Consider the following 13,146-nt stretch of genomic DNA (forward strand, 5'->3'; position numbering starts at 1 on the left):
TGTATGAATATTTGAAGAGACCAGGGCGGACATGGGGGACGAGATATATAAAGAGCATCTGAGTTGAATTATCCATGAGATCAAACCGCCACCTGAGAGGGGGTCGGCGGTTTGCTGGAGAAACTCTGAAACATTTTGGTTATGGTTACATGAACTTGCTAAGGTGTGTGCGTGTGTGTGTGTGTGTGTGTGTGAGAGAGAGAGAGAGAGAGAGAGAGAGAGAAATTAGAGATAAGGGTAGTGTGACTGTGTGTGTGTGTCTGTGTGTGTGTGTGTGTGTGTGTGTGTGTGTGTGTGTGTGTGTGTACTGTCAGAGGGCACGCTGACCTGAACAGAGGTCAATCTGTGTCTCTTTGAGTAAACATCTGCTCAGGACCAGATTGCCACACTCCCAGTATAATAATCTGCCACCAAAATCGGGCCTCCGTCCAAATTCCGACCCCTTTTACCCTCCTCTGTCAAAATCCCTCTTTCCTTTCACTAAGTCTGTCACTCACTCTCATCTGCCTCATCCAAAATCCGCTGCTTTCCCCCATTTGAACAGAATCTGCCTTTTTAGTTGCTTAAATCTGCCAAACTCTCATCCCTCCCTCCTTCCACTCCTCTAACCAAACCTGCCTGTTGCTTCATCCTCTGAATAACATCTGCCTCTTTTCCTCTCGCAAAATCAAAACCAGCCTTTACTCTCCTCTAGAATATCTGCTTCTCTTTTGTCCTCTTCTGCTCGTCGGACATCACCTATTCCTGGAGGTTAGAGAGGCCGGCTAGCAATCCAATATAGATCATTTTGACATTTTCATACTGTAATAATGTTAATGTGTCTGGCAACTAGATACCACAGCCATGTTCCTACAGCATTAGTAGGTGTTCTGTAATTACTTTTTATAACCCTAAAAGCATATTTCCCATTGGTCATTGATCCTTCTTCCCATCTCTCCTTACCTCATAATGTTCTAATGTAAAGAAGTGAGAGGAGAAGACAGAGAAGTCGCCAGGTACTGAATGTGTTGTTAAGTTTGGGAAAGAGAGAGAAGATTGCACAGTGAAAATGTCAAGGCTTTAGACTTTAGTACGATGAGGGTAAAAACGTATAACAAAACGCAGTTAAGAGACAAACAAGTTCACTTTTCAGTACAATTCAAATTTTATTATACAATCAATTAATTTCAAATACAGGCCTACTCCATGTGGCCATTAAAACTTGCACCAACTTTGACATTCATCACATGACTAATATTACCATGAGGTGATATTTATTCACTGTTTGTGCTATTAGGCTTGTTGTCATGTCAACCTGTCTGGCCTCACGTCAATCTATATGTTTGAATATTTTATCATTAATGAGCGACGTGATTCAATCATCCCAACAGCTACCTTCCAATAGCACATACAGTCTGGAGCCAACAGGCATATATTAATGAGGGTATTAGTACAAATACTGTAAGTCAAAAGCAGACATATTTAGGAGTGTAACGGTTCACTAAGGCCACAATTCAGTTCTTACTTCGGTCATGGTTCTGTTCACGACTCAGTTCAACGTCCTATAACTTTGTTGACTTAGTTAGCAAAAACAAAGTGAAATAGTATCCCTCTGCCAATCTCTGTTGTTGAAGCAACTCATCCATCAAGGTTACAGTGGGAATTGAAGGAGCACATGTTCAAAGGAAGCCGCCAAAATAGTTTTTCAGCCAAACGGCAGCTGCGTCTGTCATGTGAAATGGACAGCATTGTTTTCAGCGAGCTGTACAATGAATCACATTGTGTGAATTAGTTTCAGTCTACGAATACACGTAGAATAGAATGTTGAGCTTGTTGATAAAACTGAGAACTTACGGAAATGTTGTAGACATGTGGGGAACCAAACACATCCCCTAACCCTAACCCTTTACTGAGGGGCTGTACCAACCGACATGGTGGATACCCAGGAATCATTACACCCCTGCCTGACTTGTATTGACTCTTGGTTTCTGGGGGCCTTAACAACATTGAGACATTACCTTAAAAAAAAACAACTAAAATGCATCACAGTATTTACACATACCTACAATTATTATAAAATATTGAAAATATTAGAAAAAGACTGAGAATGGTGAGGGAAGAGAATGGGGGAAAACATGTAACATGAAAGTACATAAGAAACAAAGAGAGAGAGTGGCACGGCTTTTCATGTTTACACAAAATCTGCCCAGATTGATGAGGGTGGAAAACATGTTATCAAAAAGGTGTGTGTCCAGCACACACACTCACACGCACACACACGCACAGTCCCTGAAAAAAATGGGTTAAGGCCATTGGAGACCCTGCACATAGGCACACACATTTTTTCTCCAATACAGTTAGTAGCTTAGGGATGTATTGATTTGAATAGAGACTGAGAGAGAGAGAGAGAGAGAGAGAGAGAGAGAGAGAGAGAGAGAGAGAGAGAGAGAGAGAGAGAGAGAGAGAGCGAGAGAGAGACCAAGAGAGAAATAAAGAGATGCTAAGAGCACTTCCACACACACACAGCCAGGCTCCCTCCGAAGAACATGTAGAGCAGGTTCTTGACCTCGTGTGTCACCTCGAAGCCAAAGCCTTCCCCGATCACTACATGCCACGAGCTACCAAACTTCTTATCCATCGACTCCTTTATCATCTTCGCTGCATTCTGAGAGAGTGACAGAGAGGGGGATGGGGATGAGAAGAGAGAGAGAGAGAGAGAGAGAGAGAGAGAGAGAGAGAGAGAGAGAGAGAGATGGTCTTACAGCAACAACAGTCTTTGAGATTGAGCCATTCCATAAGTAACATCTCAGGAAAATCTAGCTGCATCATCCGGCATAACAAAATATCCAACAGCAAGCTATGGATTCAACATTTGTGACAACACTCCCGCTGCTCCTGCCTCCTCCAGCTGAGTGGAACTGCTGCGCATCTCACTCATGCTTCTCCTACATATTCGCCATTTAGCTGACATACATATTCGCTATTTAGCTGACGCTTTTCTCCAAAGCGGCTTACATTGCAGTGAGTGCATACATTTCAGTATAGATGGTCCCAGCAGGAATCGAACCCACAACCTTAGCGTTGTTAGCGCCATGCTCTACCAACTGAGCCACAGAGGACCCCCTGACTTCCCCTGACTTTCAAACAAACCCTATGAGCTTTCGTAGTTACAACCTCGCCTCTGGTTACAACCTAAATAAAGCAACACAGTCAAATTCAACTACACCCGACAGTACGAGGTAGCAACTTACACGCGACCGTGTGAGATAGAAAACAAGCGTAACATCCATCATTTTCAATGCGTCAGAAGTCATGCTAATGTGTTTTTTTTTATATCTTTGCCTTAATATTGGTTAAAAAAAATTTAGACACCTTGACTGGTAGACCAAAAAGTGAATTGCATACCCACTATCTAGCTAGCACTAATATTCGCTAGCTAGCACTAACATTAGCAAGCATACGGCTCCATAAATGCTCTGCAGTCTTTTTAGTTAATGTGAGATACACTTTACAGTGCTCATATTACAGTGTAATTATTATTGTTAAACACTATTGTGAATAATCATTGTTATGCATGTGTTGAGAATCGCCTCATGAATTCACTAGATTTCATAGACAGCTCTCTGGAATTAAACCATACAGGGTATGGCAACCTCTATTATGCATTCATAAAGGCTTACAATTACACTTTTTTTTCTTTAAAAACAGTCCTATTTCTATGGGATTAGATAATTTTTGAATGTTTTATTTGAGTTTTGACTTACAGGAATTTCCTCCTGGACAGTTCCTAAAACGTTATAACTAATAACTGAGTTATTAGGAAGTAGTTAGTTAGTAGGTAGTGTCGCCGAGGGCGAGATTAGTATGGCCTTTTCCCGGCCTAAACACCATTCCCAACGTTACCCAGTTAAGCACAGCAGGATTGGCCCGAGGTTTGAGAGCAATCTTGGTGAATCACCATGACACTGCTAGAAAGAGAAAAAGTTTAGCAGCTGGGGGCCCAACCTGACGAGGGACACTGCGGCTGCGGATGTTCCTGAAACACATTTTATCTTTGATCTATCCTTCAAATAGGTGCAACTGCATAACTACATATGAATGATAAGTTGATTAAAATAGGTGTAAACTGCATTACTGCTTATAAATGATAAGTTGATTCAAATGTGTGTAACTGATTAATGATAAGTTGATTCAAATGTGTGTAACTGATAAGTTGATTCAAATGTGTGTAACTGATAAGTTGATTCAAATGTGTGTAACTGATTAATGATAAGTTGAGTCAAATATATATAATTGGTTAATGATAAATGAGTTCAAATATGTGCAAAAGGCAAAACTGAATAAAATAAATTATAAAGGTAGTGTATGACTCCGGGTCAACATATCTGGTTGGACCTCGTAGTGATAACGGTTTAACTGATACTGAAGTAGGCAACCAAATGCATTAATGTTTGACTGTATAATTCTTACTCAGGGATGATTACTGAAGTAGGCTAATCATGTGTGCTAATGTTAATTGTATACCATATGTACTAAATGTTAACTTTGAGAAAGGCCTAGATTAGTATGGCACAAAAATAGAGTAGGATTGCAGAAGTCCACAATAAAAAGTGGCCTTGAGTCCATGTTTGAGCAGGAGAGTGATAAGTATGTCTAGTAGACATAACAACAGGTGCCCTTATGCCCATGACTAAGCATGGGTGCGAACTCAGGGTGATGTAATGAATTAGATCGAATTCTATGCTTGACTGAGAACTAGATCGAATTCTATGCCTGATGAAATGAATTAGATAAGAAAGGGTGGGGGTAAAGGAAAGCCCCATTGCAAATTATAAAAAGAGCTCCCTGGAGCAGTACAACGGTCATTCCCCGCTGTGGAGCGTAACACCTGAAGGACCGGAGCAGGACTGAGTGTGCTGAAAACCACCCCGAAGTGGAAACTGGAGCCTTCATACTCTAGCAGATCTCCTTGTCCGGAGCTCACACTCTGATTGAATTCTGACTGTCGGCCTCGCCACACTAGCACAACGGAGGACCTTGGCGGACTTTTGTTTGCATAACAACAGCTCTGGCGGATAGAGGAACCGGCTACGCTCGGGCCAAGTGAAACTGGGACTTCTCTAAATTTCACAGGCAGAGTAGGGACAGACTGATAGGTTTTATTCTTTTCTAATTTTTATCATTTTTGAATACTAGCATTTTACCATTTAATCACTCTGCCTGTAATGCTGCAATGTTTTAAGCCATCATTAAAGAATTTAACCTGCATTTAAAGGAACAGTTTTCTCAATTTTAATTATTAATTTTTATTTTTGTATTATTATTATTATTATTATTTTTTAAATATTTTTAGTCATTCCATCCCTCATAAGCCTTTTTACCTCCTCCTGGTAACATAAAATATTATAGACTACTGCGCATAATACATCTTAGGATCTGAAGGGTTATATCTGGCCCCTTATTACCTCCTTTGACTAAATTATCCTTACTGATAAACCCTTTATCCGCAACCACACCAACTGGCACTCATATCAGATTAGAGCGGTCGTTAACCATAGAGACTACCCACTTCGGTGTACAGTTTTTAGGTTTGGGGTGATTTTTCAGTGCAGCTGAGGTGGGTAGAGGAAGATATGGGAGGAACTATGGGATGTAGACCGTTAACAGCGGAGTGAATCAAATCGACACCAACCTACATAGGACCAGTCAGCATCTGACAGGGTAAGACCCCTCAGGCTGAGGATCCATAACCTGTTATCTGAGGGTTGGTCGGGGGTTCTGTACAGAGCCTAAATTCCCGGGAGACAGTAGTTAGGAAGAACTGAAGCGGGTGCAGAGGAAGCTCAAGGAGAAGCTGAAGGAGAGCAGGGACACCTACAGGCGGAAGATGGATAACAACCTGCAGGACAACAACACAAGAGAGGTGTGGAGCAGTGTGAGGAAGATCAAGCAAGTTAGCGACCCGCAAATGGCTGGAGATCTGGACAGGGCCAATCGACACCACTGCCACAGCCAACGACCCTCCCACCCACCGCCTGCTCCAGTGTTTTCATCAGTAAGGCTCAGGTGAAGAGAGAGCTGGGGAAACTCCGCACCAGGAAGGCTGCAGGCCCTTACAGTGTGAGCTCGAGGCTGCTCAAAGTCTGCTGGACCAGCTGTCTGGAGTACTCCAGTACCTCTTTAACCTGAAAAGGTATCATCAATGTGGAAAACATCTTGCCTGGTACCGATACCAAAGAAAAGGAACCCCAGTATTCTGAATGACTATAGACTGGTAGCCTTGACATCCCACATCATGAAGACCATGGAAAGACTGGTGCTAGCACACATGAGGCCCCTGGTGAAGACATCCTTGCCATCATCTACCTGCTACACAGAGCTCACTCCCATTTAGATAAGGCTGGCAGCTCTGTGAGGGTCATGTTCTTTGACTTCTCCAGGGCATTTAACACCATACAGCCCTTTGTTGCCCTTTGGACTCCCCATTGTTTCCTGGATTACAAACTACCTGACCAACAGGCTACAGTTTGTACGGCTGCAGGGATGTGTGTCAGACTGGGTGGTGCACCCCCCAGGGGACAGTTCTGGCTCCCTTCCTCTTGACCATCTATACTTCCGACTTCAGGCACAACACGGATACTTGCCATCTGCAGAAGTTCTTGGACGATTCTGCTATTGTGGGATGTGTCAGTGGAGGCCAGGAGACCGAGTCCAGAGGACTGGTGGACAGTTTTGTTGAGTGGTGTGAGTAGAACCACCATCAGCAAGACAAAGCAGATGGTGGTGCACTTTAGGAGTACTAGGGTCCCCCTGTCTCCTGTTTCCATCCAGGGAGAGAATGTGGAGGTGGTCCAGAGTTACAAGTACCTGGGGGTGCACCTGGACAATAAACTGGACTGGACTGGTAACACAGATGTCCTGTACAAGAGGGGCCAGAGCCGGCTTTATCTCCTGAGGAGGCTCAGGTCCTTTGGTGTGCAGGACACTGCTGAATATGTTCTACCAGTCAGTGATGGCCAGTGCAGTGCTGTACACGGTGGTATGCTGGGGGGGCAGCATCAAGGAAGGTGACACCAAGTGGCTGAACAAGCTTATTAGGAAAGCCGGTTCTGTTGTCGGTGTCACCCTGGACACTGTGGAGGAGGTGGCCAATAGGAGGATGAGGACCAAACTCCTGGCCATCATGGATCCCTCGCATCCCCTACATGACACTGTGGCAGCGCAGAGAGGCTCCTTTAGCAACAGATTATTACAACCATGTTGCACTAAGGAGCGTTATAGGAGATATTTTCTGCCTGCCGCAATAATAACTCCTCCTCCGGCTGGCTCGATCAGGGTGATCAGAGTCAGGCTGGGGGATGTTAAATCATACTTGACTGTATATAATGTTTCAGATGTCTATTGTATTCTATTATGCTATTGTCACTTTATTGTGTTGTTGTTTGTGATGTGAGCTGCTGCAATGCCTTAATTTCCCCTTGGGGATCAATAAAGTACATATCAATCTATCTATCTATCTTATCAAGCAAAAAAACACGGCATGGCTCTTTACAATTAATTGGAAAGTAGAGTGGTTCAAGCTTCTAAAAAGACAAGAAAGTGAGGGAGTCTCTGGCTTTAACCCAGCTACATGATGCTGTTGTGAAGTACGCACTCACACTCACACACCTCATTGTTGGTGGCAAACTTCTCGCAGGCAGTGACACACAGCTCCATGGCCTCTACTCTCATCTCCTCTGGCATATCTGTGTGCTGAAGAGGGAAACAATACTGATATGAGACGTCTGAGAACTATTCTAATAAATGTCTGTCACTACATACTCTCGCATCCTTGCTAAATGCCCTCCCTCTACCAAGCACACACACATACAGACAGACAGGCAGGCAGGCAGGCAGACAGACAGACAGACAGATAGACAGACAGACAGACAGACAGACAGACAGACAGACAGACAGACAGACAGACAGACAGACAGACACACACACACACACACACACACACACACACACACACACACACACACACACACACACACAGAGAGAGAGAGAGAGAGAGAGAGAGAGAGAGAGAGAGAGAGAGAGAGAGAGAGACACCCACCCACCCATCCACACACATTACCCTTATAAGAGGAAAGCTGTGGAGCCTTTTGTAGTCTGCCTCGTCTTTCTTGCTTTCTGCCGTCTCTGCCATCCCCCTTCACAGCTGCAAAAGAAAAACACAGCATGTCAGCTAGCTAGTTTGCTTGCTTACTTACTTACTTACTAATCAACTGCCGATAGTGTAGTTAGCTATCAGCCACACATAACAACGTTAGCTTGTAGCTAGCTACAATAGCTACCATGCTAGCAAACCTTAGCTAGCTGGCTGGCTTGCCGGTATCAGCTAAAATTCCCTTGAATTATCACATCAAATAATGATGCATTGGCTCAGATTATGGCACTATGTCAACATACACTATAGCAACTGCAATTTACGCACCGTTTGCGACAAAACAGAAGTTTCGTCCACTTTCAGCCCGGTTGTTAAGGAGACATTTCAACCATAGCAACAAGCGCAGTCCCTTCGCCCTCGTTGTCCATAACAACGTCTGTTTGACGGCAGACTTTACGACCCAAGGGATCCATTCGCTTAATATTTTGTAAATGCTTGTCATTGCTGGAATCATTTTGTTAATTTAATTAAATATGCCATTTATGATAGATTTTTCGTATGGATGAATATAGTAAAATGTGATATGTACAATCTTCCGGCGGCTAAACATGTACACTAAATGCCCGACTGTTGCATATGTGAATGATAGTTTCATCAGCAGACTGGAGCAAGGACAGTATCATCTCTTGCTTGGCCTGGGCCCTGATTTATGTCTGACCTATATTGTACAGCTGGCACATCTGTTTGGGTGAAATCCCCAGGTAGTTTTGGCCCAAATATTCTGTCCTAAAAAAAAATCATCTGCACACAAGCATCAAATAGATCATGTTAGTTCCGTGGCCCTCGGCCGGGCTGAGTAGACATGTGTCTTATGCCCTCTTTTAGGCACTAAGTCATTACGGCGCTCTTGTTTTACAAAAAGGCATCGACATCAGAGAACAGAAAATTAGTTGAGCGTTTAGTGTGTGAATCAGATCTGGATTATAGGGATTATTCATTTCTGGAGAGATGGACAAACAGAAATCTCTCCTATTTCATTCTGTTGAATCTGGGAGATGCAATGAAAGGGATATTATAACATATACCTACTGTACTGTATATGTCCTTCTCAGTTTTTCAGTAGGGTAAGTTGTCTGAAAGAGACAATGAGTCATTAGTTAATGAATGGTTGCAGATTAGGCCTACATTAGAGAATGGATTGACATGGGTTCGTTGGGTTTCTATCTGCCTGAGTGAACCTGAGGTTATGACATGAGTTGGTGACTCGGTTAGATGTATGAAATGATAATCCAATATCACATTGAAAAGTCGCAAAAATAAGTTACCTCACAGGAAAAATAACGAAAAATACGTCACATGTGTGTGTGTGTGTGTGTGTGTGTGTGTGTGTGTGTGTGTGTGTGTGTGTGTGTATGTGTGATCACTTTCTGAGTGAAAAGGTGACTCAAACCATCTGTTTATCATCTGTTTATAAGCCCATTAAGGTAAGAAGATTTGATGGACTAACCATGCTCAATCCTCATCCACTTGAAGTGGGAGAGGGAGAGGGAGAGGGAGAGATATGAAGAAAGAGACAACAAGGAGAGAGAGAATGAGAGGTGTTTGACAGATGGGAAAGTGTAAAGAATGACAGCAGAGATACCAGCTGGAGAGAGGAGAAGAGGAGTGATGGAGAGGAGGAAAGGTAAATACTCATTGCCTTCAGTGGAGAACTTGACAAAGACATTGATCATCTCTGCAGAGGGGGGCTGACTCACATTACAACCATGAAATACATGCTGTTTTGACCAAGAAAACCAGTTTGTGACAAAATGTTAAAGGGAGAGAGGGAAGAAAAGAGGAGCAGGTAAATCAGAAGGGAAGGGAAAGGAAGGGAAATAGAGGACAGCATAAAGGAGAGAATAAACATAAAGAAAAGTGCAGAAGTCAGATGGATGACTAGTGTTTGAAAGAACAAAACAATGGAGGATGAGAGAAAAGGTTAAAAGAGAAAACGGAGAGTCGATGACTCAAATATCAATATTCATGGTGAGAACACTGAAGACAGGGGTGAAGACAGGGGTGAAGATAGGGGTGAAGACAGGGGTGAAGATAGGGGTGAAGACAGGGGTGAAGACAGGGGTGAAGACAGGGGTGAAGACAGGGGTGAAGACAGGGGTGAGGACAGGGGTGAAGACAGGGGTGAAGACAGGGGTGAAGATAGGGGTGAAGACAGGGGTGAAGACAGGGGTGAAGATAGGGGTGAAGACAGGGGTGAAGACAGGGGTGAAGACAGGGGTGAAGACAGGGGTGAGGACAGGGGTGAAGACAGGGGTGAGGACAGGGGTGAAGACAGGGGTGAAGACAGGGGTGAAGATAGGGGTGAAGACAGGGGTGAAGACAGGGGTGAAGATAGGGGTGAAGACAGGGGTGAAGACAGGGGTGAAGACAGGGGTGAGGACAGGGGTGAAGACAGGGGTGAAGACAGGGGTGAAGATAGGGGTGAAGACAGGGGTGAAGACAGGGGTGAAGATAGGGGTGAAGACAGGGGTGAGGCCAACAGGTTCCCAAGCAGAGTGATAGGTAATTAAGACACATATTTTATTCAGGAGGGGAGGGAGAGGACCAACAACATCATATGATGCTGGTAATACCCTAACCAGATGTAATAGATAAAATGGTGGTTAGTGAGAGCCACAGCACAGGCTATTGGACAGAGAGACAGACAGAACAGGTAGACAGAACATTTTAGAAAACATAACAATGACTAGAAAGTATGTAGTGACAGACATTCATTAGAATAGGTCTCAGAAGTCTCATATCAGTATTGTTTCCCTCTCCAGCACACAGATATGCCAGAGGAGATGAGAGTAGAGGCCATGGAGCTGTGTGTCACTGCCTGCGAGAAGTTTGCCACCAACAATGAGGTGTGTGAGTGTGAGTGACTACTTCACAACTCCATCATGTAGCTGGGTTAAAGCCAGAGACTCCCTCACTTTCATGTCTTTTTACAAGCTTTTGGCTCAATCTTGTGACTCATATGAAAATAAGAAAGTCAGAAAACTAGCTATGAGAAGCTCGAGGATCATAAGAGTGGCAGACAGGCAGGCAGGCAGACAGGCAGACAGACAGACAGACAGACAGACAGACAGACAGACAGACAGACAGACAGACAGGCAGGCAGGCAGGCAGACAGGCAGGCAGGCAGGCAGGCAGACAGACAGACAGACAGACAGACAATGCAAGAAGTGGGAACCAGAGCACAGTTCAGTTGTGTGGGCGTAGCAGCAGTCACAAATCTGTATAAACACACGGAACTGCTAGCACAGACATCTCTACTTCACAACGTATTATACCTGCCTTCGGCTATGAATATGATAACAGTAACAGGATGCTGTCAAAGATCAAGCTGTCTGTTTTTTTTTTTTTTTACTCCTGTGGATTCTAGGGTTATTTGTCCTGTTACACAATTCTTTGAGATGTAAAAGTCGTGGACATATACTTTTCATGGAGGAAATGTACAGTAAAGGGGTTGAAATGCCAACATCGTTCAGGACCTGGTTTCCCATCACAGCGTAGGAGGGGTTGAGTAGGACGGTTAGGGATGGAAGGGAACCGCCAGAGTCCGTCTGGAGCTGGGGAAGTGGATGGAGGAAAGAATCGGAGGACAAGCTTGTGTTTGATACCATTACTCGTTTTATTCCATGTGTTACAATGAGCCTGTCCTCTGATTTCTACCTCCACCAGCCTCCCCTGGTTTGGACAAAGGGTTGAAAGGAGAGGATCGAGTGGGCAGGCAGTTGCCCAGTTGGATGTTCCAAGTTGCGGGACAACAGCAGGAGGGATGTTAAACCAGAGCTCCGTTGTATTCTGTGTGTGATGTGTGTTGTTTTGTTGTAAGCCATGGAAACCGAATACTAATTCACATTTTAACCTAAAAAATTGACAATAAAGCTTTTAAACTGTCTATCTCAGGGATCTGGGCAACACATACATTGAGAATCATAAGAAACACTTTTCAAAATGTTACAAGGCTAAGATTGCAAGACTTGAGAATGAAATGTCTTCAGCTTGAGACAAACAAATTCATGTTGAGTCTCCACGGTGTGTTAGTCTGCAACTAGTATCTGACCAGACCTATCTATGTGTGTGTTGGTGTGTGTGTGTGTGTGTGTGTGTGTGTGTGTGTGTGTGTGTGTGTGTGTGTGTGTGTGTGTGTGTGTGTGTGTGTGTGTGTGTGTGTGGATTTGTGTGTATATATGTATATGTAATCTGAGAGTAAAAAGGGTTAGAGAGAGGAGGGACAATAAGCTACATACTCTCTCTCTCGCACACACACACACACACACACACACACACACACACACACACACACACACACACACACACACACACACGACTATAAGCTGATCCTTTGATCTGTAGAAAATCCTTTTCTACAAAACTGTTTAAATACCAGCCCTTGGGCAATTAGTTCCCTTAGTTTTAGGCGTTAGCTAATGGTTTTAATTAGTAGCTTTTGACATGTGCACAACCTGACTGTACACGGCCTGCAAATTGCAAGCCTCCCAAAGAAGAAAGCCAAGCAACTGGCAAAATATTGCTCTGTGTCAGCTGTTCTGGTTAGTTGAACCTGTGTGACGGCAAGTCCGGCATCTGCAGGACCTTTGACATGTTTTGGCTTCTTTAAATGTAATGCTTTACTGCCAACCCAAATGTATTTATTATGTTTGTGTATGTATGTGTGTGTATGTGTCTCATTCCTCCTAGTCTAAATTGTAACTTAGAGAGTGAGAGGGTGAGAAAGAAGAGCAACAATAAGATGACTATCATGTTGCCAGCAATATTTGATATCATCACCATTTTATTTCTTTTCATCCACATATTTTACGATATCATAGAAGATCCACGGAGGTGCAAATGTGAACAAGCACAACAATGACATCACCATTAGCAGAAAATAAAGAAAAGAGAAAGCGAAAGAAAGGAAGAGGAAGATAAAAAGACGTTTGACATTGTTTTGGGGTGTGTATACC

General features: G+C 43.6%; 1 protein-coding gene across 1 annotated transcript; it reads right to left on the reverse strand.

Moving 5' to 3' along the window:
• Window positions 1-1,148: 1,148 nt before the first annotated feature.
• LOC310823771 (dynein axonemal light chain 4-like) lies at window positions 1,149-8,554 on the reverse strand. The gene is made up of 4 exons (XM_083696623.1): window positions 8,459-8,554; window positions 8,099-8,182; window positions 7,648-7,731; window positions 1,149-2,644 (listed from the first exon to the last, which is right to left on the reverse strand). The coding sequence occupies exons 2-4, from the start codon at window positions 8,168-8,170 to the stop codon at window positions 2,480-2,482; spliced, it is 321 nt and encodes a 106-aa protein (XP_083552749.1). The 5' UTR covers window positions 8,171-8,182; window positions 8,459-8,554; the 3' UTR covers window positions 1,149-2,479.
• Between the last annotated feature and the right edge of the window lie 4,592 nt (window positions 8,555-13,146).

This window comes from Argentina silus (assembly GCF_951799395.1).
Source record: "Argentina silus genome assembly, chromosome: Y".
NCBI lineage: Eukaryota > Metazoa > Chordata > Actinopteri > Argentiniformes > Argentinidae > Argentina > Argentina silus.

Coding starts and splice junctions, on each gene's coding strand:
- LOC310823771 (XM_083696623.1), bottom strand. CDS start 8,170: ATGGCAGAGACGGCAGAAAGCAAGAAAGACGAGGCAGACTACAAAAGG. Junction 7,732..8,098: donor ACAGCTTTCCTCTTATAAGG/GTAATGTGTGTG, acceptor TTCCCTCTTCAG/CACACAGATATGCCAGAGGA. Junction 2,645..7,647: donor AGTTTGCCACCAACAATGAG/GTGTGTGAGTGT, acceptor TCACTCTCTCAG/AATGCAGCGAAGATGATAAA.